We start from the raw sequence: 25,979 nt of genomic DNA on the forward strand, positions 1-25,979 counted from the left end.
GTTGCTGGTCAGCTCCTGTCAGTCAACTTTACCAAGGCTGATGTAACCAGAGGTTACAAGCCTCGTTTCTCTGATGCAATTCTGGGCTGACTGAGATGAAAGGTGACAATTGTGAGAGAAATGCAGTGAAATCTAAATCTCACTCTGAGACACTGACAGCAGATTTAGAGATTTAGAGGTGGGTAACAGGCTGCAACGTGGTTCTCACCACGTAAGTGCTGCTATAACCAACCACTCAAAATACAACACAGAATTCAAGAGTCAAAATGAACTTTACTGTCGTTTCTCATTGTATTTTCATGTCGCCCCACGACAGTGCAGTATTTCATTCATTCATTTGTACATGAATAAATACAGATGAAAACAACATCAATCTCAACCAATTACACAGAAAACACTGGACAATACAACAGTTTCTTGTTTTGCTACATATTTAAATCATACAGTAAGACCAGCTGACACACGCTGATGACAATCCTCTGCTTTCATCTACTTTTTTCTAATTAGAGTAATGGCAAAAGAAGAGAGAGCTCAGTTATTATTAATTTGAAGCGGATAGTGCGGTAGGGTAAGTCCACTGGACACCAAACACCAATTCTATACTTCTCATATCCTTTTATAATTTTTTCTCCAGCCTCTCTGCAGGGGATGTATCAGCGGCGCCTTTACAAGGAGCTGATGAAGAACTACAACCCGTTAGAACGACCAGTCAACAATGACTCCCACAGCCTCACAGTCCAGTTCAGCTTCAGCCTGCTGCAGATCATGGACGTGGTAAGAACATACAAAGTTATCTGGGAAGTCAGGAATGTTCAATATTGAAAATTTAATAAATAATAATAATTAAAGAAAAAAAAGGAAATCTTGAGGAATGAATGTGAATCTTTCTTATCTTTCTAGTGAAGTTACTTATTTTAGCTTACATGGGATTTATACCATTGTCCATAAATGATAATAAAGAAAGGTCTTGCACAGGGGCGGTTGTGGCTCAGTAAGTAGAGCAAAAACATTTGAAAAAATGCTTTGCTGTATTTCAGAAGTTTTTTGGTAAATGGTTTTGTATTTATATAGTGCTTTTCAATCTATTTGTACTCAAAATGTTTTACAGTCAATTGCACACCCATTTGTTCACACAAGCACACACACATTCACAACAGAAGCAATTCAGGCTCATTGTGTTTCTCAAGGACATCTCAGCATGTGGTCTGCGTATAGGGGAATGAGCATCTAACCCAAAATTGGAAGTTGTTCTTGGACCATTTGGAGAGGCATGATTTGGGTCTGAGGAAACACGTTTTATCAGAAATACTGTAACCGCTAGTGGCAGAATTTCATTGACTACACAGGGCAACATTCATCTGCAGAACAGATTCCAATTGGCTTCACCTCTACATGAACAGAGGGGTGGTGGGCTGTGGACTGGACAGGTGAGGTGTCAGTCACCTCAGGGTGCCAATGCTGTGGCGATACCAAGGTTTGACTGACATTTGCATGTTAATTCAAGAAGCATGCTTGTATAAGGCAAATATACCGACTAATTTCAACTGAAGGAACAGCTGTCCCTGTAGATCTACTCATGGAAGTGTTTGTTTCAGAATAAATACTTTCCTGGAGTGGATAGAGTGGACATTTAACAAAAATTGTATTGATTGATGGAGCACTATGAAGCTTCATATTTGAGTTCCATCAATTTTGTAACTGTTGGTTAGCTTCTTGGTCTAAAAGTGTTGTCTGTGAGGGTTTGCATTATTTGGATCACAAAACCACGGTATGGTACACTCTTGTAGACTGGAGTCGTGTGCATCAAGTAGACATGCTCATCCTCATCTTGACCAGAGGGTGCTCCATACTCCATTAAAATGCACATATCGTTAAAAATCAATTTGCAAACTTCCTGAAGTAGAATCATATCTTTTTCCACACATTTACACATGCAAGAGTTTGTGGTGGCATGGTCAGTGGTGGGTGGTTTATCTGACGGAGTGCCGTGGTGTCATTTTAATCATAGTACAACTCATAGTAGACTACTATAGAGGTCCACTATTTGATAGGTTGCCCTCGACCAGAAATAAAAACGCCCATATCCTCATCCCCCTCAACATCTGTGACTGAGATCTTCTGTCCAGCAAGCAGAATGCTGTCTACTCATCAGAAAGTTGTGCCCACTTCAACCCTTAAAGTGAAGTCATATTACACTCAGTGGACGTGGTGGGCAGGGTAGAAGTAATCACATCAATGAAATGAATGTTAGGCTTTTTTATTTGTCTATTTTCTTTTGCCATCCTAGGCAGCTGCCCATGTCACCCCTACCTAAGTCCGCCTCTATGTGCAGCCATTGTTCCACTGGCAGGCACATTGCCAGTCAGATGTGAGCACAAAATCAATCCCTCAGAGGGAATGTCAGCATGAAATCTTTGTTTTCCCTCTATATCTGCCATTGCTCATAACAAAGGCTAGCTGAAGTTAATAATAAATCTGGTCACACTCTGGAACCCATAAATGACTTGAATATGCTACATAGGGTGTTGTCATGGTACCACGTTTTTGACTCTTTAGTCCATTCTGACATTGTGTTTGGTACCTTTTTTTATTCTCTTTGGTTATTTTGTATTTCCTCTTTTATTTTGTAGTCATCTCTTTGCGTTTAAGCAGATTTTACTCCCTATGTTTTCTCACCTTTGTGTTTGCACTTACCCTGTCTTACTTTGTGCTCTTCTCTTCATTAGTTTCAACTGTGTTGCTAAATTAGTCCTGCATACATATGTACGGTCCTACCTCTGCCTCTGTTTGTTGTAAGTTCCCCTATGGTTCCTTGAAGTTCCCTGCTCGTGTTCTCTGGTTGAGTCTCCTGGATTTTCTGCGCCTTGGCCTTTTGCTTATATTTGGGTTCTACCTTGTCTTTTACTAAAATGAGCTGCCTTGCCCTGGGTTCTGCATTTCCACCTGGCAAGAAGACTTAGTTCAGCCTCACACACTCAACCAGACAGATTCAGAGGATTCTTAAGTAGGCCTACACATTAAGTTACAAACTCATTCAAAAGTGGTGTAGGAGTGTAATAGCCTCTAAGGTATGATTACTTCTGCTGCTTTGCCTGAATGATTTTCTATATGTTTGACAAGTATTTCTATAGTAATGACACATTTGCTGCTCTTTTGTGAATCTTTAAATAACATGTAACCTTTAAAAGTCTTCAGGGTCCTGAGGTCATAGTAACTTTCATTAAAGTTATTTAGTTTAATGTCCCAGTTTCTGTATTTCATTATAACGAGAGTATGCGCAACCCACAATGACTTCAGTTAGCCGCATTTTAGCATTATTAAACATGCATGCCCAACACCTTAAAACTCTCAGTGCTATGGGAAATGACTGGCATTAACTCACTTAAACACTTAATGGGTATTATGTACAACTGTATAGATCTTAAGTGTGTAATTATAATACATGAAGTTCATTTTGGGGTGCACCCTAGCACAATCCTCTGGGGGCAGTCACTCTGATCCCGTGGTTGTGGAGGAACCTGAGCAGCAGTCACACACACACACACACACACACACACACACACACACACACACACACACACACACACACACACGTTACCTAGCACTCAGCAAATAGTTTTTTTTTGTCCATTTTGGAGTTGGATAGACCCATGTATAGCATGGAACATCTAATCTGGGGGCTAGGAGGTATGGACATGGGCCTTTGGGTCCTGTCATCTCACAGTTACTTGATCATTTTGGGATCTAGTAAATTGGGAAGCCAGGTCAACACCTTGTGCTGTTCTACATGTTTTTGAGTTGTTCCTAAAGTGTGTGTGTGTGTGTGTCAGGCTGCATCCTGCTGGGGATGTCTGCTGCCATCAAGGAGTGTCACTATGAGGTGGGAGTGTCTGGTCTGGTCTAGGTGGCCGGTACATGTCTACGTAACATCCACGTGAATGTCAGGTCCAAAGGTTTCCCAGCAGAACAGTGAATTGTCACAAAATGTTTAATGTCATTTACTTCTCCTGGCAGTGGTTTTAATGTTGTGGCTGATAGTTGATCCATGTTCTGGCTGGTGATCCCAACATTATTCAGCATATTTCAATAGTTGATAAAACTTTTAATGTGATTTTCTAACTGTGATAATATTACACCAAATGTATTAATTAAGTCTACGTATTTTTATTTATTTTTTATTTGTTTTTAGAAAACTGTTACTTTAGAATTGTCAATATATCAATAGATATCAATAGTTGCAGTATGCCTAAGTTCCTACTACATTTTCTTAGTGTGTCTGTGTGTTAGAGTGAAGAAGCAGGATTTTACATTTTCTATATATATTCTGATAACTGATTGAGTGTGGCTACACATTATTTGAATGTTAATCTTTGAAGTTTAGTGAACTCTGGAGTTATCTCTCCCTTTCATTTTGCATCTCAGTTGAAACCAGAAAAAAATGTAATAGTCCACACAGCATCACATCTCCTCATGTGTAATTAACTTGCTGTTCAGGGTGTTACGTGTGCTTCTGTGTATTGTTCCACATTTGTAATTATTTTGGACTCTAACATGTCTCTAGCATGTCACAGTTCAGCAGGCTTTCTCATCATTTCTGTCTACATTAAAACTCATTCTTCTCCTTGATCACAGTTTACGTAATAAGCAGTTTATTTTTATTGTAATGTTTGGTATCAGAGGCAATAGTTGGATTAATACATTTTCTTTCTTCCTTTTTGTCTGTTTGTCTCCTCCTCTCCCTGTCTGAAGCTTTCCAGTGTATTGATATGCTTCTATGACAATGTAGCTTTAGAATGAAACAACCTCACACTGTGGTATTGGTTAGAGAAGCAGCTTTGGGACTGAATGGTCAAAGGCTCACATCCCATGGCTGAGGTGACTTGAGCAACCCCCAAATTGCTCTCGGTGTACTACCCATGTGACAGCCCACTGCTCAAACAAATGGATGGGTCGAATGCAGAGAGAGAATTTCCCCATGACGGATCAATGCAGTATAAATGATAGTCATTAACTCCAAACAAAAAGCCCATATATTGGGTTTACAGAATAAATTGCTGACATCCATCAAATGCGTGGTTCTGTCACAAAATAAACAATAACTAAAAAGATCTACCATACAGACAGCATTTAATATTTTCAAGCCAAAAGGGCCTACAGGTATGTAGGTCTGCTAATGTTTCTCATGGAGTGATGGTGTACATAACCATGAGTTTGAACCACTTGAATTTGAAATTCAATTCAAGTCAAAGGTGGCAAGGAAAAACTCCCTTTTAACAGGAAAAAACCTTGAGCAGAACCCAGCTCATATGGAGGAACCCATCTGCTGAAGGCCAGCCGGGTAGAAACAGAGAAGATAGAGAGAAAAGAAGAACAGGAGAAACAAGAGAGGTTAGTCTGTAGGAGACAGCAGCTCGTATTTTGTTTTGTTTCTCCCAGAAGAACGCTGATATTTACATGAACTTTAAATTCACGTTGCCTGTCTGTGTGGGATTTTGGTGTTGAGTACACAATATTTAACATTTGGGAGTTGGTGTCAGATGAGGCGCTGAGAATAAATGTCTCAGAACCATGTCTCTTTCTGGCATTCTGTCATTTTGTGTGTATATCATGCCCCTGTGGAATTAGCATTGTCCAGCAAAATATTGTAACTGTTGCTCAGGGTCTTGGAAATACTATATTTTTGGGAAACTGAATAAAAAAAGAACAGCAACACTTTAAACCTGCTGACTGTTAAAGGAGTTATTAAAGATTCTCTGTGTTCCCGTGTATATTTTGTGTGGGCGTGATGTTTTTTTTGTTTTTTTTCCAGTATCAGTGACTCAGTCTGAACTTGGCTGTATACAGAAAATTCAGTTTGAAGTTCATCAGTGGTCCTACATCCCCCATTAAGCATTTCATAAAGAACTTAAAACACATCAAGTTGGAGCCACAGTATATAACCAATATTTAGTCACGACCTGTGTTGTAGTGCAACGGGTATTCCCCACAGTAAGATGACACTGTGCAAGACATTATCCAGCTTGAAGAGATATTTGATGAAAGGTTCTCACTGTAGTCTGTGAGAACAGAAATACCTCCAACAAATTCAGTGTGGCTGCTACTTGCAGCACCTTCTGACAGAATGTCCTCATTACTCAGTCTCATCTATCCTAGTATCTTTAGTGTTTGTAAATGTGTTTGTATGTTTCTGTTCTCTCGCATGGTTTTAGTGTGATCAGTTCTGATCCATTATCAGAAGACTTAAACTTATGTTGTCATTTTGATGCTGCCATTAGAATACATATTCATTGCTGAGCCTTGTAATTCATTACTTATTAATACCTGGTGATGACTCAGATCCAGATTCAGTCATGTACAGAAGCAGCTTTTGATCTCCAGCAGTGTATTTATATAAAATGCTAAAAATAGTGTGTACTGGTCACAGTTTGGAAAATGTGGCAGTTCTTTCATTTCAGTCCTCCCTAGGGTCAGTTTGTCACTAGTAGTAGCTGCTCTGCCTTAGACAAGAGAGTGAAGGTCTGTGGATGGTCTGTGATGAGAAGGTTCAAGACTTCGAAATGCTTCTTGATTTTTGACTATTACTATTACTTTATGACCACCCCACATAAGGACGCAACAAATGAGAAGTTTTACAATCGATCAGTTCTATCAGAACTACGTTTTTTAGACTTAGACTTAACAGAGAGAAATTCCCATGAGGGAAATTACTTTGTCACCATAGCTTTGTTGCACATAAAAGTAAACACTCATAAAACCCTCAAGACGCATCAAATAAAATAAGATTAGATTAAAGTAAAATTAAAATAAACAGTGTAATCAAAACATTTATAAATCTATTAATTGTTTCTTTATGAGTAGTTAATTAATCTTTTGGTTATCTTACTCTCACTCATTGATTCATCATCTGTAACTGGTTATCCCCTAGAGCAGGGGTTATTTTAAAAAGATGTGTTTTGAATCTTGATCCGAAACATGCCAGAGAGTTTGTGTTTTGAATGTCAGCCTGGGAGAATGTTCCAAAGGTGTGGAGCTGAGTTGGACAGTCGGGCTGGTGGTACAATAAGTTGGGTGGCTCAGGAGGAGAGAGTATGTGAGGATGTGTACAACTAAAGAAGTTCAGATAGATATGACAGAGTTTGGTTGTGATGGGCCTTGAAGGTAAGTAGCAGGGTTTTATTTGAATCCAGTGGAGCTGCTGAAGAACTGGGAGGATGTGGTCCATGGGGGAATGTTTTGAACCAGACTGGCGATAGTGCTCTGTGTTAGGGATGAGTGAAATTGACTGATGTATTTGTGACGTCGCCCGGACTCTTAAACTGAGGGGAGAGAAGTACAGTGGAACCACTGACATTTATTGAGAAACTGTTGCTTTTGCTAGAGTGGACTTTGAACAGACAAGGAGGACTTCTGTTTTATTGCTGTTCATTTGTAAGAAGTTTTAGACAGATAAAAACAAAGCTAAAATAAAGGCAAGGACAAACTCAACTAAGTCCAATTGTTTCAGCTTAGGTTTTAGATATTTCTCAGTTGAAACTTATCTGATACATAAAGTACAGTTCAAATGATTTTTTCCACATCCTCCGTCTCACAGATCCCTATATACAAAGGCAGCTTTACTGATTTAGCTCCAGTCTTTGTTAAAGTCTTAAGGTAGGCTATTGAACTAAGGAGAGACGTCTTAAAAAGGGACATTCTAGGATAGCCACACCAGGCTTGCCATTTAATGGCATAACCTCTGTAGGGTTACTGTATATCATTTAAAATATTAAACTGTATTTATGAGTTGTGAATTCTATGCTCATTCCTAAAGAAGAGTCCAGACAAAAAGAACCTCTCTGTTCAGTGTGACCTTAAAAAGTCTTATCATTCTCTGTGTCTATCTGACGCTTCTGCTCTGCCAGTGAAAATCTGCCTATGTGGAGGGAAGTGGTGGTGGTCATCAGCTGGAATCATCTCTGCTGCTGAGCACACTATCACAGCTGCTGCTGTTTTGCCTCATTGCTTCTGAATTTTATATCCAGACCACTGGGCTTTCGTTCTGGCTTGCTGGCTGTTCTGGTCTGTGGCTCTCAGGTGAGATTAGGGTCGAGAATAGCTAAGCTCTGCTTCCCTCTCACTCTGCTGCAACCCTGATGTTTCAACATGTGGGACAAAATAACTTTACTAACCCATACTTGTGTAAACTGCAGTTTCTGACAGGCAACGACTTCATAGTGCTTCCATGAAAATACAAAAACACAAAAATAAACAACTATCACCAATCTAAGACACAAATATAAGCATCGACAATGTATACAAATGATTCATGCAAGGTCTGACTCTGTGCAACTCTGCAGTACTCCAGAGGTATTCACCTGAGCTCGTGTAGTTTAGGTTTCTGCCATATTTCATTGTCTCAGTATTTTTTGCTGCAGCAGCCAGTTGCTGTTTGCCAGTCACACTGGAAAACTAATGTTTTCTCATTTTTCTCAAACCGATCATTACTGTGTGTCTCTGTGTGTGTGTGTTCTTGTTGTGTTTGAGAAACCATGTGCGGGCCCATGCTATTCCCTTCTTTGGGCTTTGGATTTCATGAGAATGTATATTATGTAGAATATATTTCAATCAGTGACTGCTGGCTAGCCAGTCCCTGACACAGCAAACCTAAACCATAATACTGCCACCTCCATGCTGGTATGAGGTTCTTCACCAAAGCTCTCTTTGGCCACCACCAAATATGTCTATGTTTATTTTACAACCTGATTCTTGGCAGCCAATTTTAAATGATTTAACAAAATACACAACCAGGTTTGCAAAACTATGCTAATGTCATGAAGTTCACTTCAAAGGACCCTGGGAACAATTCTGTTGTCATTTGCTCTTTGTTGGCACCTTTCTGTGTTTGCTGGTTGTGAGTTTCAGCATCACATTTCTGTGAATATTTGTACTGCACCTGCTGTTAAACCTGAATGGATGAAAAACGTAATCTTAATTTGCTTGTTTTCTCAAGCTGCAGTGCGTTGAGCTTTCTTGCCCAACATATTTGAAAGTACATTTTGCACCAGCATGGCTGCTCTTGGTCCTCGACACAATGTCAGTTGTGTAAAATATATAAATGTATAATATATTTTAGTAAGACCTTTGTGATTTCTACAACACTCCTCCTGCAGGTCAGACACTTGCTTACATCCCCAGTTTCTCTCCTTACACTTAGCTTCCCAAGAACAGGCAGGACATGCATCAAACTGGCATTATTAATATACATCTTCCCCTCTGCTGGCTCACCACCGCTTTAAAGTAATGAATTGAACAGTGAAATTAATCATTTAAGTTCACTTAATAAAAAGTAATATTGTAGCAGAAAATACTTCGTGGCAACACAACAGTCAAAGTACAGTCTCAAAACTTTACAACTGGGTTGAATTGGGGTGAATATGGTTTTGGTTTGAATATGCTGCAGCTGGTATAATCCCAAAGCAGGAATACGTTTGTGAGGTAACAGCTGCTCAGCTACCGTACTATAAGTAACAGACTGCCTTTGTGGTTATTCCTGACACAGTTGGCTGTAGGATGATGACTTGCGTGGCTGAACATTTGTTCTTAACGTCTGTTTTGGGAAAAGGTTCTTGACATTTAATAGCTTGTGTAGAAGCACTTCCACTTAGCTTCTAAGAACAATTGTTTTTTATTTTCTGTTTTTAGGATGAGAAGAATCAAGTACTTACCACTAACATCTGGCTCCAGTTGGTAAGTTTGCTTCCCTTTGAAAGGATTTGTACCTCTTCTGTTCCTCTCTCCTTTTCCTTCATTGTGTTTTATCTGTGTTTAGAAGTTTAACTGACGATTCATCTAGGAGCATTCTAAAAATTCTCCAACAATTGAGAGGATACACTACAGAATTAATAAAACATTTGATGTTTTCTTCCTTATGACAAACACCACTGTCTGACAAAATTGTAGTAAATAAAGAACATTCAAAGAAAGTGCAGGAGTGCTTCCTGGACTAAAGTATATTTCTGGTGCTCTTTGGATGGGACAAAGTAATAAGTTGTAAATAATTATCCAAGTCAGAACCATTAAAAAACTCCTACACATTACAGTTACACGCCTTCATTTGACCCCGTGATGAAGGAGTGTAGCTGAAACACGTAGGAGTTTTTTAACGGTTCTAATGACCTAGCCATATTAATAAAGACTTTTTAACTGACAGAGTGTGCATTGGATAATCTTTTTCAAGGACAGAATATTGTTGAACAATTACAATAAAATACTACTACTCTAGGAACTTGTGTGACTGAACAGTTCCAGGAACTATGAAGCCCAGGATCTAAACGAATAAGTTAATTCAGGGCAATTAAAGGGCAAAATAATAATTGTAGTGTATTATTCATGTCGGAACACCCACACACCTAATTTCCATAATAACACATCAGCAGTCTGAACATCCCGCTAGGATAAGATAGTCTACTGTCAGAGCGGCACATTTGTGAACTGTGGATTGTTGCACTTTGCTTCCTATTAATAATCCTTCACGAATAAGTTATAAATTTATGTATACTATTTATAGTTTAGTCTCAGTAAGAAAGGGAACAAATGTAAGTATGTCAAACATTTGCTCTGAGGTATTCTTGTGATGGGTTACATACTGTCAGCATGCCATACTTTCTCTCTCTCTCTCTCTCTCTCTCTCTCTCTCTCTCTCTCTCTCTCTGTGTGTCATGGAACCCTTAAACTGCAGTTACAGAAACGTAAACCTGAACAACTTCTACCCATTACAGATTTGTGGTCAGGGCCCCGGGAACACTGAGAGTAAAATTTAAATTGACTCTGGGGAAAAAACAAGTAAATACTAACAACAAATAAAGGCCTGTAGCTAAATCATCCCTTACTTGAGAGGAACTGCAGAACCTCAGTTCTTGACCCAGATAAGTTTGTTGTGATGGAGAAAAACTCAATCCAGAAGGGAGCTCAAAGTGCCAACTTTTCTCTTTGTTTCCACAAAACTCACTTTTCAGATTTTACATTGTCTTTTGTCAGCCAGAACTGACTGTGGTGTGAATGGTAGAACTAACAGAGAGCATAGGATTTCATTAAGACAGCTGCTTAAACCCATTTCATGCAGCAGTCCAAATTTAATTAGATTTAATATTCAGTCCTGTAGAATGTGTGTCTATAAGGTGGTAATGCACTAATCCAGCCTAATCTGCCCCTCTCAGATGGAAAGGTTGGTCCATCCCCAGAGACTTGGCATTTCCTCTCTACGGTCCCCTCCCAGGACCGACTATTGTTTTGGCCTATTTTAATTTGGCGTTTGCCTCTTCTCATCCTCCAGTGCTGATGGAGTTATTATGGGTTTTTTGTGCAAAGACGGATGAATGTCTTTAAGCAAGTGAAAACATTTCTGCAGCGGGAAGTGTGTGGATGTTTGAATGTCAACGTGATTAAAAACTGCCTCAGCCTTAACACTGAAGCAGATGCCCACCCTGTGTGTGGATGCCCAGACACATAACAAAAGAGATCCCAACTGCAGTCCAAACATATACAGTTTACCATGACATAATATATAATATGATATGACATAAAAGAGCAAAATCTACGTCAGTCCTCCAAAGGATTAGTCAGCTTCTACAAGAAGCAGAAGAAGATAAAGTCAACTCCACAGCTGTTTGGTTGGACTTTGCAAATGTATATGGATCTATCTCCCACAGCTTGATCAAAGTGGCTATGAACCATTACTGCATCCTAAACCACATCCAGGGTCTCGTCACCAGTTACTTTGAAGATATTAAACTAAGGTCCAATCTTCCAGCTTCACAATAAGTTTTGAAAGTTGAGAAAGGAATACTACCAGGATGTACCATCTCTCCCATCCTGTTCGTAATGGGAATAAACCTGATCATTTCTGCTGCTAGAAAGGAGTCAAGAGGACCAATAACTGCAGACAGACATTGACGACTGGCGATCAGAGCTTTCATGGGCCACCTTACTGTGACAACAACACGTGCAGGCGAGATGGATTTTGGCAGAACTCAGCAGCATGGCAACTTGGGCAAAGATGATCTTTAAGCCAAGTGCTTGGTTATACAAAGAGGAAAACCAAGTAAAAAGTTCAAGTTACCCGTGCAATAGGTGCAATGCCTTGGGAATCAGTTCATCTGTCGGGCTCTACATAAAGTCAGGTCAGTTCCAACTTCCTGGACGTATGTTGTGAAAGAGTTTAAAGTTGCCACATGCAGAGTCATTTTAACATACCGTGACTCTGAAGATCAGCCGATCCAAGAGTCTGGAATAACCATGAGATCAGGGAGGAAGCAGGCTGCCAGCAATGCAGTGGACCAGGCTACAAGTTCCCTCAACATCAAGGAAATCAATGGCAACCCACACCAGAAGGCAAGGCTTCGTAAGTTCTGATTTTCACCATTAGTTAAAGGCCACTCCCGAGTAAAGGAGTACTCTAATTCAGGAGGAAGTTTAAAGTTTCTAGCATCTCTCGCAAACATCTTGGAGCAATAGAGGCAGAAGAAACAGCCAGCCAAAATGAAACCACCACTTAGCACTGCTAAACAGACAATGGTCATGAGTGAGACAATAAACCTTTTGAACTTAGCCTGAGGGTAGGAAATGAAAGTGGACCTTGGAAAGAAGCGCCAGTTCCCAGAGGTGATCCTGTCCATAGCTCTAACACCAGATGTTGTCATGTGGTCTCATGAGGGAAAGAAAGCCATCCATATTGAACTAACTGTCCCATGGGAGGAGAACTGTGGAGAAGCGGCAGAAAGAAACTGGGTGAAGTACGAACAGCTGCTCCAGGATTGTTTAAAGCTTTTTTAAATGAAGGTTTCTGAGTAAAGTGAAGACCTACCTCCAAACACATAATTTTGAGAGGATAATTCACACCTTCATTACTTAGACTACTGTAACTCTCTGTACATCGGACTGGATCAGTCATCAATATGCTGCCAGAGATAAACATTTTCTGAACCATCTCAGCTCCAGGCTCAAACCCAGAGACGATAGAGCCTTTTCAGTGGTGGCCCCTAAAGTGTTGAACAGCCTACACTTTTATGTCAAAACTGCCCAGAGTTTGGAGCATTTTAAATCATTGTTGAAAACCCTATTCTTCTTGCTGATCTTCAGTCCAAGTTGAACAGGATGACTGAAGATTGTTGATTTATTTATATTTGTCCTGCTTGGACTGCACTTTGTTCAACTGAGGTTGTTTTAAAATATGCTTTAGGAATAAACTTTGACTAGACTTCACTTGACAATAGTGGCAGTTAACAGCTTTACTTCATTTCTATTATTTTTATTTTCTCCTGTGAGGTTCGTAAGCATTTCTGTGACTATTAAATATTCACGCAAAAATGTCATTAAAACCTCAGATAATAAAACTTCCTAACTGCCATGAGGAACAAAGTCATTTAGCTTGAGACTGTTTGCATTTCATTTTTATGTGACGTGGTAGCTGTAATTCTTCTGGCAAGATCAGTGTATACTGGAAGAATTATCTGATATGTTGTCACCGACAACAAAAATATCAAAGAGGTTTGACATCAGATTATCTTCTATTTGAATTATATCCTATTTGTGTCCAGTACAAGGCTGTTGTGTACATCAGTTATGATATTAATGTGTTTTATGTGCGTGTGTGTTCTGCAGTATTGGACAGATTTCTACCTACAGTGGAACACATCTGACTATCCAGGTGTAACCAATGTGCGGTTCCCTGACAGTCAGATCTGGAGGCCTGACATCCTGCTTTACAACAGGTACAATCTCACTGCTGCCAATCAACACAACAAAACGGCTACTTCTTAAATCAGAAAAAAATACCTTGAAGAGAAAAATCCATACTAAAGTTTGGCCAGTTTTGTATAGTTATTTATGCAATAAAACATTACATTGATAATGTTTTGTGTATCATCTTTAAAATTATTTAGATAAGGGAAATTATACTGCGACTTGATATTTCTAAAGTCAACCATCAAAATGATTTATTATCCTGTTTATGAACTTATAGATATAGCATAAATTGTTAAATATAGCTGATAATCAGTAGCATCATTTGAAGTTATGTGTATTACTAAATGTTCTCTGTATAATCCTCAGACTATTAATCCCCTTTAATCTGTAGTTCTGAGAAGGGGACAATGTAGCCATTGTGAGTTTTGTTTTTTAAACGTAAAAGGGCATAAAAGAGAAGGAACATCAGGATCAAGTTGTCTCTAGTAGACTCACACTCAGTGTGTTGACATGCACATTAAAAAACTAATTATTGCCTTAATCGGACTATAACAGGAGAACTTAAGTGCATGTAAACACGTTACTCTGATTAAAGTTCGGAGTTCTCATTAACTGATTAAGACACACAGATAATGCGATTGGAATTCGATTTTCTCCGGCATATATACGGGGTTACCACAGTTTTCAATCGGATAATGAGTGTGTGCATGCTCCACAACCACTGCGCTGGCATGTGACCCCGGAGCAAAAATTTCCAAGAAAGTCGGTTGCAGAAGCAGAAGGTAAGCAGAGCCACTAGAAGAACCGTCTGAGGTATACCATGCATCTTATCTGCACCAGAAGTAGCGCGAACATTATGTACGAGATTAAAAAATGTACTATTGTCCCTATGGTTGTTGTTTGAAATGCTCGATTAAGCTCTACATGTAACCGCACTGAATGTTTCACTGAAAATCTAAAACGTGACAAAACTTTGCCTTCTAGAGGGTTGAGGATGTTTTAGTTCACAGTGGGAAACCCTGAAAGAATTTGTTCTGATTCAGTAAGCAAGCTAATTCAGCTAATTCCCTCCTGTTATTGGTGCTAAAGATAGGTTCTCACCCTGCCAGGATTAATACCTCCCTGTTAACAAACACATCAGAGGTACTGGCTGTGGGAGGCTCTTTGCTGGATGTTGACAAGCGTTTCAGCTCATTAACCGAGGAGCATTTAGGAGCAAAGCTTGATCCTGGTGGAGTCGGGGGTGGGCGTCAGCTTCTCAGAGGGAATATTGACCTGGCTGGCTTTAATGAGAGTGGTCTGGTGAATGGGGCCACAGCCTGATTTTGAACTTTTTAGTAAACTTATTTTAGAGTAACTTCTGAGCTTTCTTTGACAGTCAACAAATTCTTCTACATACTGATTTCCTGTAGGAAAACTATGTAATGTTGACACGTACACCCCCTTGCCACTTCATTAGGTACACCTGTTCAATTGCTTGTTAACACAAACAGCTGATCAACCAATCACATGGCTGCAATTCAATGCATTTAGTCATGTAGAGGTGATCAAAACAACTTGCTGAAGTTCAAACCGAGCATCAGAATGGCTTGTTGATGTGAGATGTCAGAGGAGAATGGGCGGACTGGTTCCAGATGATAGAAAGGCAACAGTAACTGGTGGTGATGTAATGGTGTGGGGGATATTTTCTTGGAACCTCAGTACAAATTGAGCATCATTTAAATGCGACAGGTTACCTGAGTATTGCTGCTGACCATGTCCATCCCTAAATGACCACAGTGTACCATCTTCTGACAGCTACTTCCAGCAGGATAATGCAACATGTCACAAAGCTCATATCATCTCAAACTGGTTTCTGGAACATGACAATGTTCACTCTACTCCAATGGCCTCCACAGTCACCAGATCTCAATCCAATAGAGCACCTTTGGGATGTGGTGGAACAGGAGATTTGCATAGATGTGCAGATGACAAATCTGCAGCAACTGCTTGATGCTATGTCAATATGGACATGATAGTAAATTAGTAATGTTTCAACACCTTGTTGAAAGTATGCTACAAAGAATTAAGGCAGTTCTCAAGGCAAAACGGGGATCCAACCTTTTACTAGCAAGATGTACCTAATAAAGTGGCCAGTGAGTGTAGATACTGACACATCTGAGGGATGCTGTCTAATAGTGGTTCACATGCCACTTGTTCTGGGTCTGCTCAGTGGTCTCCCTCCAAAAGAACCTCACTTACCGTGTTGAAGTCTGGGGCAATAGTTACATAAGTGCAGTACATTCACTAATCATTTTTACAAAAGAAAGCAATGCAGATTATTGATGGGGCAGGATATAGGGATCACACAAACTCACTATTCTTACAGTCAAGACAATTCAAAAATTATTTACTGGAAGGGAAGGGGTTCATTATTTAAGGGGAAAATTAAACTACAGAACACATGGAGTACACACAACAAGGAGGACTTTTTGTGTTTCAATTTGTGATATTAAACTATGAAACAGTTTGGAGGGGACACTCAAGGAATGTCCAAATATAAAACAGTTTAAAAAATATATAAAGAGAGGATTCTTACAAGGTTCATTGGTGTTATTGTCATTTAATTTTTGTTAGTGTTTTTGCTTGTTTGTTTGTTTTTTCTCATATACTCTGTGTTATCTTTGGTAATGCGTGTATGTTGTGTGTGTGTGTGTGTGTGTGTGTGTGTGTGTATGTATGTATGCATATATGTTTATTATAAAAACTATTATTATTATACTGACAGGAAGTAGATGATACGTAAATCACTGAGCTATTAAAAGGGGTGGGATAAAATAAGTTTATACTTCCTCACACTCCTTTTTGGACATGCAGAAGACGGACTATTTAATCTGTTACTTTATTGTTTATTTTCTCTACTGTTATTCATGATTCTATATGATTAGTTTTGTTGTTCTGTTTTGTTTTTTATGTTCAAAATAAATAAACTAAACTAAACTAAAACGCTCCAGAGAAAGGCCTAGAACAATTAACTTGTCTGAAATCTGTGTTTCAACATGTCTCTCACCACAGAGGACCCACTTTTACACATTTGTTGTGCTGGATGCTGCCACTGTTTGTCTGTGTGAAGCAGCCCAGAAAGAAGAGATACTCACATTTGGTAAACTTTGGTCACAGAGAGGCATTGATCTGACAAGAACCTTATCCTGTAACAGCTCTTAGAGAGCTAGATGAAATAAAATGAAGGTCGCATATTGCAAACCTGGATTCTATAAGCTTAGGGGTCGCCCTCTAGGTGTTCTGGGCTCCCATCATGGAAGCCAGCTGATGCTGTCTTTGTAGGAGCAAAGTTATTATATACCACAGATGAGGGCCTATTGTGTACCGCAGATGAGAACCTAAGGGTGCAATCAGTCTCTGTTCCAATTCACAAAAATACCATTACATAACATTAAATAGTCATGGTTTTCTTGACTAGGTGTCAGCAGTTTGCCTTCATTGTGATAATGAATGTGATATTTGTATCACGTATGGTTTAACACAGCAGAAAAAAAGTGTTTTCCAGACAAACACCGTTAACAGCAGAGAGCTGCAGATTTTGTTATATACTTTGGAATCTGTTTCTTTGTGAAACCAAAATGACATTAAGTTATCTTGAAGAGTAGTCTGGTTAGAAAATGAGAATAATTTTGAAAACTAAACTGTGAACAGTTTGGAAGTGGAAACACTTTTAACACTAGAATTAAAAAAAAAAAAAAAAAAAAAAAAAAAAAGTTCAATGCTCTGTTCTTGTGTGCCACTGATGAACACCCACTGTTAACATATCTTTGTCCTTCCACAGTGCTGATGAAAGGTTCGATGCCTCATTCCATACCAACATCCTTGTTAACGCCACTGGCTACTGCCAGTACCTGCCACCAGGTAACACACACACACAGGCAACTGAACACAAAAATGGAGGACAGAATGAACAGATAAATCATGGATCAATTATTTGATGAGCACAAATTTACTATAGATATTCTGTGTTCCAAAGGATGTATCTCAGGACGTACCTCAGTATAACCTCACTACGGCATGGCTGTAAACTCATTCATGTAATCACGTTTAGTGACATTTAATGATTTTGTTACAGACTCCGCTGACACATTCCTGTATAATATACACATTTTTTATTAGAGTCATGCCAAAGCCTTCCACAAAAATAGAAACTTACTGGTGTATTCCAGATATGAGATAGCTGAGAAATATCGGAGAAAAGCTATAGTATGGATAAAGTGAAGCACTGGGTCGGCGCTGAAAGATATAATTTTACTCTCTGGAAACAAGCGAATGTCCAAACCAAGACCAATTTTAAAAGGGACATCCAAAAACCAAACTGTAACATCCGTAGGTGGACTTGTAGGGTTTCTTGGAGATATGTAATTGATATAGCTTCTTCAGTTTTAGGCTGGTGGAGAGTTTAGACAGGAACCTCTGTGGGTGTTGTCCATCTGTAAATTGTATGATGCATGATAGCATGCACCATTCTGAACATGTAATACACCAAAATGACGGGTTTGAAACTCATCTAAAAGCCTCTATCAGGCATTGTCACCTAAACGAAACACAAATAAAACCCCAAGCAATTGTATGGGAATGTGACGAAAACACGAATACAGCGAAGTCTCATTTATTTCTACTACGAACCGCACCACTTCAAGATAGCGAAGTGGCACACAAATGTGCCATATGAAAGCAAAGATGCTGCTGATTACAAAAATGTATGTCTCTTCACTGTGTGACAAAAACTCAGAGAGCTAGAAGCCAAAGAGTCCCAAAATAACTTTCCTTTGCTGTTTTCTGATTAAAACTTATATTCCAGCTCCAAAAAAAATGCTGCTAACGGCTTCTCCTTTGACTCTGCATCAATTTGAAATGAATCATGGGTCTCCCATTTGTTTACATGAAAAGGAAGAGGCTTCTAGATTGGAGTGTAGGGTCGCTGACAATATGTGATCTTTGGGCTTTCTTCACTCTGGATCATCATTGTTGGTTGCTGTGGTAAATTTGGGCATGATTTTCAATTTTCTAGGCTCTGATTGGTCGATAGAGGTGTCAGTCATTAAAACTGACCAATCGGTTGATATTCTTCTTTGAGTTATATATTCTTCTCCTTTTACACATGGTCTGGGTGAATGAGTCAAACCTGTTGTATTTGTATTTAGTGATATATCAGTGAAACTAAATTAGTTTTAGTATGGTGCCAAAATGTGACAAAAAGGCATAATTTATGATTCTGCCTAAAACATCTCTAAAATTGTTCAGCCTCAGATTTTACATTAGTAATTCATATTTTACCTTTTTTTTTTTTTTTTTTTTTTTAGCAATCTCACTGGTGTTTTTGTCACAGGTGACCAAAATTTTTCATATAGCCCTTAGAGTTGTAAAGATATAACCCATTTCCACTCATTTTCGTACAGGAGGCTGAAAAATATGCATAGGGACGAAGAGTTTAATGACCAGATGCGTACCTGTACTTAAAGGAAACGGTTTTGGCCAAAGACTTGAGTCTCAAGGTGTAAGCTGTCCACCTTCACCTGAAGGACAAAGGACACCCATTTGAGGGAATTCACTCCTTTAAAAGAGGAGCAATGGAAGACATCTATGTCAAATTACACAATTCTTCTGCATCTGTCCCCAAGAAGTTTCACCCCTGTTCACACCCTTAGATTAAAGTCTCGGGCTAATAATGGCTCGTTCATTCAATGGTAAAAATGTAGGCTTGCAGACAGCCGTTTTATGAAGGTGAGGGCGGAAGGTTTTCCAAGGGGATGACAAGTATCAACTTGAGGTCATGGGGTCAAATGGAGGATGCCAGGAGGAATTATGGTCCTAGCTGATGACCTGAGGCCCATCATGACTCCTTGGCTACTGATGCAAAGTACAAAGCACAAGCTAACAGGAGGGGCCAGACCATAACATGCCAAGACAAGGAGGGAAAGCAATTGGCTGATCAGAAATCAATAAGCAGTAAAAGTAGTAGAAGCTCTATTACTACCGACAGCTGACTTTGATTAGTGTGAGTTTGGGGTGTTGTTAGGAGGGACACTAATGAATGAGATGAGTTCAGGTTTGATCAGGAGGTATTTGGTGGGGGGGAGCTTGCTGATTTTGGAACAGATTTCATTTCCAAGCTGAGCAACCGCAAAGTTAGTAGAAACATAAAACATGGTACACATGGGGGAAAAAAATCAAAACAAACAAACAAAAAAAAAAACACGTTACAAACAAAAATTCTTTCAAAATTGTTATCCCTCTAATGAAAATGTGATACTTGCTCTCTTATAACTGTAAATTATGTGATGAAAATTCAATAAACAAAGTTAAATAATTTCTATATACAGGTATTTGTAAAATCTGTCTGTGAACAGTTTGTCGTCACAGCTCATCCTCTGCCAAGTTAATTTATTATATTTATTTATTATATTCTTGTGCTTATTTCTGAATATGGATTTGCATGGTTTTTGTTTACCAAATCCTCATTTTCTATGTACATTGGATATGTACTTTGTATATTTGCCACCTCTTAAGGGACAATTTAAGATTCATATACTGTATGGAAAATATTTGTTACCTCACAATGTTACCTTGTGAATTAATGATTTGGTTGCAGAGTCTGCTGGCACATTCATCATTATGAATAAAAAAAAAATATATATATATATATATAATGATAATAAATTGTAAAGCATGAAGGAGAAATAAAGTTAGCATTTTGTGGTAGGATTTTACCTAAAACTGACTAACTCTGCTTCAAAAGGAAAGTCAAAAGAAAAACATATTACATTCTTTCATCAGAATGTACTGCATATAGCTTTTTTTTTTTTTTTTTAGTCACGTGAGATGCAAGCCACAGCCCTTTGTAACAACTTAAACTTACTGGTATTTGTCAGGTATGTGTTGACTGCTGAGAAAAATACATGACAAAAAAACTATAAAAAAGATAGGGTTTAAAGTATTTTACTATAGAAAAGATAGGGTTTAAAGTATTTTACTGGAAAACAATTCCCCCAGTAAATAGTAATCTAGTGGCCAGAGACAAGACACTGCTTTCAGTGCAACAATACATACATCTGTCTTCTCACCAGAGAAGACAGATGGTTTAAAAGTGGAGTAGGTTTAAAAGGAAAATGAAGGACCACCTTGTTTTCCAAATCATAATTTTCTCTGTACATTGAAGGTTTGATTTCTGATTTCACTCGTAGTGTATTCAGTTTTCATTTTCTTTTTGTATTTTTTTCTCCAAATATTTCCATGATTGTACCAACAAACCGGAATTTGAATTTCACACGTAACAGACTGGTATTTGCTATTAATCTAAGCGTCTGTTTTTATTTCAGGAATATTCAAGAGCACCTGCTATATTGACGTCCGCTGGTTTCCATTTGATGTGCAGCGCTGTGATCTGAAGTTTGGCTCGTGGACATACGGAGGATGGTCGCTGGATCTGCAAATGATTGAGGCTGATGTCACAGGATACATTGCCAATGGAGAATGGGACCTCGTGGGTAAGACAGATGGTCCAAAAAAATACTTATACTTCCCCAACAGTGACGATATTTGTTAAAGGTGAACACAGCCGCCTGCAGATCCTACTGCACTGGGAGACTCAGAGAATTGAGCAGCTCAGAGGCAGCCAGTCTGTCTGCCATGAAGTTTAATTTCACTCTCGAGCATTAATCTGCTTCTAATTAAATCATTCTGCTGCTGCTGAGCTCACTGTCACCTGCAGGCTGTATTGACTTATGTGGGCCATGTACAAATGCCAGAAAATGCAACAAAGCGTAGCCATTGAATGACATTTATATTATCAAGTTGTCACTCTGATTGAAGGCGGAAAGCTGTCGGAAAATGCCCACAGAATACATATGGTGTATTTTGTTGTGCTGAAGCCAGTTCATACTGGATTACACGGGAATTGGAGAGTTAAAAGCCCTGTTTATCTTTATGGTATGTGATTTTGGATCAAGTAAGTTCCAACTGGTAGCAACTGTATTTCTTACTGAAGGCTGAAAGCAGCAAATTGCCAGACAAAGCTAGTCGATATGATGCCTTTCCTCCTCATTGTTAACATCCAGCAAGTATTTTAACGCATGCTACATACAGTATATATATACAGTATTCCTGCATTTACAATGGAAATCAGCCTAAGAAAATATGACACACAACCTTATGCTGCATTCAGTGCAATGATGGTAGAATGAGATTATAAGAAAACTAACATCTTGTTCCAACAAGAAGCCATTCAGATATTACTTCAAGGTAGATTGCCATACATTGCCAGAGTGCAAGCACAATCCAATTTTAAGGCATATATCAGCTCCTCAGTGGTGATCTTCTTGATCTTCCTTCAATTCATTCTCTTCAGAATCATCTTCTTGGGGCATAGCCTACGGTCACCTGTATAATCTGCTTCCATCTTTGTTGACCAGGCTTTTATGTTGAAATATTAAGTTGACAAGGCAGTACCCAGGACCCTGCGGCATCCAATTTGGCTATTGGTAAGATTGTGAGTGAGCAGGTTGTTCTCACTTAGAGCGACTGATGGATATGTTCTTTGATAATTGCCAGAAAAGGCACAAAACACTCTGAAGCCAGGTTGGTTTTTAAGAGCTAAGATTTTGTCTAGATTGACACACTCTAAAAATTAAAACTTTAATTTCTTGGCCTAACCATATTTTTTCAGCTAACTAAGTAAAAAAGTTTGAGTTGTGTGTAAACTAATCAACATATGTATTCCAACTATCTTTTTCAAGTTTTGTGGCTAAAGTTGGTCTCACTTAATAACTTGAGTTAGCAAACCTCAAAACTGTGCATTTGAGGTCAGGACAAGTTTAGACAAGTTCTAGAAAACTAGAGCACAAGAACTGGGGGTCTCCGATGCATATCTGCAGGGGTTCCATCACAACCACACTGTGTCCATGTGCTGCCAACATCTCTTCGAGGCTTTTTACTCTCAAGGTGAGTATTTTGCTCAGTATGATACTTATATTAGGCTATACTTCATTATAAAGTTACAGTATAGTTTTTTTTTAGCGTGTTAGCAACTCAAAACGTGTTACCAAGTTAAAATTTAACAGCCGGAGTCATCAAGATATAGCACTGGACCGGACTAGAGTTGTTCCGATTCCAATAATACCTATCATAAGCTTTGTTAGCTCTGTTAGCTCCTTCAGTGCGGCTACAGTCCAACTGGAGCTCATTTATTTAACAAAATGAGCAATGCTACAAATAAGCGGTATACTGCGCATGTGTGTCTTGGTGTTAAAGTTTAGTGTTACTTTAGAGACTCGTTTTTACAGTCGGGAGTCATGTAATCATGACATACTCCTCGTCTTGTTCCGGTCGGTCGTCATGGAAACATGACGCTCTGGCAGTGACGCGGTTTGGAGAGTCTTATATGCTGCACATTTTTTGAGTGTAAACTTTGTTATTTATTTGTTTATTTTATCAGGTAACTGGACTTTCATTTCTTGTTACAGTTGTCCTATGAGATGCAAATTTTGTGATTTCGCCTGCACAAACCAAGAGGGTCTCTTCAAGCAACAAAGCATAGCCAGTATTGGTAGATACTAAGAGATTTCATCCTCCTGCATATTTGCTGGAGTGTTGTATTTGATGTTTAAATAAACATGTTTTACTGAACTAGTGTTATTTGTATTTGTATCATATATGGTAGGCACAATAGAAAAGTTTTAGTTGCCATAACTTCTCATGTTTGACAGTATTCATAAGTACAGCTGAAAATGTTGAGTTTTGATGCATTTGAAAGGTAACTTACCTGAAACAAAAATAATGAGTTGAGATTGCTGAATTGTAAGTGTTAAAAAATATATGAATTTAAGTTATCTCAAAGTTAACTTATAAGTTATCTCAACATAAGATAATTTGTTGACTTGTAGTTTTCTTCAAAACGTGAGAGTTTTAGTTGGACTCAAAACGCAAAAAATCTATTGCAGCCAGTTACCTAGAATTTTTGAGTTTTCATAGCCCTTTATTTTTTACGGTGCATGAACAATGTGGGCATACATGACATGACCAGGGCACTTTATAGATCAACCAATCAATCAGCCAATCAATCAGTCAATCAGACTTATTTGTAAAGCTGTATACAATTATGTTGTATACAATAATGCCACCTGCACCCCCCAACCCCCTCCTCCAACACAGACACACACCCACACATGCAGAGACTGACAAATGACTTAAACATTCATTATGTAGAACAAATACAAACAACAAAAACAAATACAATATACATTAGAGCAGGCGCACACAATGTGAAGCACTGGGATACACAAAGATGTGAAGTGTAGAATTGACACTTCTCAGAGAAAACTCTTATAAGCCTGGCCTTGAGTTCCTTGAGAATATCTTAGACATTGTCAGACAGGTCATCTGAAAGCACTTTGTTCAAGTGTAAATCTCCTGTCAACGTTTCCACAAGACATTGGAGGCAATTGGGAATATTAGTAATGCGTTGTTCTGTTAAACTAGAAGCCCAACTGGGACATCTGAAGTGGTGCAGTATTATGCTTGTCCCCTACCATTTCTGTCCATCAAGAAAACTATTTTGCACCACTGGTGCGTTTAATGCATTTAATTATCTGTCTTCAACACATAATTTTCTCTTTCCATTATTTTTTGTGGCCCATAGCAGTGGGGATGCAAAGGGGCTTTCAGGTTCCCTCTACTCTGGATGATATTAACCAGACTGTTTAGAGCAAAGGGACACGAGTATCTGCTGCAGAAACCTGACATGATTTGGCTGTCAGGGGACACAAGACATTATCACCTTCTTTTTGACAACAGGGAGCTAACCACAAATGTTTGTAAGTGCACATTGAAGCTTTAAACCAACATGCAGTGAATGCTTTTCAGCATAGCAAATTCCTGAACCTTTACCATACTCAGCAGGGACTTTTGGGGCATAAAATACTCGTGGTTCTTTTGGCGGAAACGCATAGAAAAAAAGATCTGAATTCTTCAGAAGAATGTGCAACTCTTCATGTCCATGTGTTAACATGGTTCAGGATATTACCACATATTAACACACTTCTGCTGACCAGAGGTCCAGTAGAGGACATATTCTGAACTCCATCACAGAGTTGAGACTAATTATGAGTGCGGGATTGTCTGCGGTCTCCGGGGAGCTGAAGCTTCTCTGTTTATACTGGCTGAGAGAGAATATGAGCTGCAAAGAGAGATAGCAGAGAATGAATACCAGCCTCCTCTAGAGATGCTGCTCAGCCAATGGGCCATTGAAAGGGAATTTAATTGAAGATCTCAGCAACACATTTCCCATTTACTCTCCTTCTCATCCAGCAAAGATTAAAACCAGTGTACTGAGCAATGTAGTAATGTATAGCCAGATGAAGTGCAGCCAGACACACTGCACTTCACAGCGAAAGCATCAGATAGTTCCAGGAAGGTGTTTTTTCTGTCATTTTATCCAGTAGTCAACAAAATCACCAGAAAGAAAAACAAAAAGAAAAAAGAAAAAGAAAAAGAACATTTAATATAAGTTGTGCTTTATATGGATGTCATTCTTTATCTTTACTGAATATCACAAGAGAATAATGTGGCATTGCTTCCCAGAGCAAGAATGGTTTAGGAATATCAGCTGGTTTCTGTGTGTACCCTCAGTGGTGAAACAATACAGACTACTAAAGATATTAGATAAACAGATCAGTCTCATGGGAAAAGTATGTGCACTCATTCAAAGTTACCAAAGAATTGGGGGTTCCAAATGAGAAAAAAAAAGAAGAAGAAGAAATCTGGGGTTATAAAATACTTGGGAAAAACAACCCAGATTTGTGGCATTTTCTCTTCCACTATTCACTTTCCTGCCAAACCTGCAGTGGTTGATGGTTTGGCACCTTGTATGGGTTTATTATGGGATGTCCTCGTGACAATGTTCTTGGCACATGGATCTGATTTAAAATCTAAATCAATACTTTAGATTTTACTTACAATATTTTCATCTTACTGCTTTGACTAAAATCAAACGTAAGAGGAAAATCGGAAAACTCTGCCAACCCTCAGCAATTTTTGGCTCACATTTTGCTGATATTTTTGGTGGAGGTGAAAAGTTCTTTGTATCTTTAAACTTAGCTTAATTTGTTGAAAACTTTTAGTTTTTAGCTTTTTCTGATGACTGCATTTTCAGATAACATGTTTTGCAAGATCTCCTGGAGTAATTGTTTACTGAAATGTTGTGTGTTTTTAATCCT

The 25,979-nt window shown here is 38.7% G+C and overlaps 1 protein-coding gene across 1 annotated transcript in view; it reads left to right on the top strand.

Annotated features, from left to right (window-relative positions):
• LOC125015020 (neuronal acetylcholine receptor subunit alpha-7) overlaps positions 1–25,979 on the top strand; it is a 36,631-nt gene that overhangs the window by 1,781 nt on the left and 8,871 nt on the right. The window contains exons 2-6 of the mRNA XM_047596643.1: positions 635–774; positions 9,682–9,726; positions 13,639–13,748; positions 17,546–17,625; positions 21,087–21,254. Of these exons, the coding sequence (XP_047452599.1) occupies positions 635–774; positions 9,682–9,726; positions 13,639–13,748; positions 17,546–17,625; positions 21,087–21,254 (543 nt within the window). The remainder of the gene's footprint in view (positions 1–634; positions 775–9,681; positions 9,727–13,638; positions 13,749–17,545; positions 17,626–21,086; positions 21,255–25,979) is intronic.

The sequence above is a fragment of the Mugil cephalus genome, chromosome 10 (genome assembly GCF_022458985.1).
Source record: "Mugil cephalus isolate CIBA_MC_2020 chromosome 10, CIBA_Mcephalus_1.1, whole genome shotgun sequence".
NCBI lineage: Eukaryota > Metazoa > Chordata > Actinopteri > Mugiliformes > Mugilidae > Mugil > Mugil cephalus.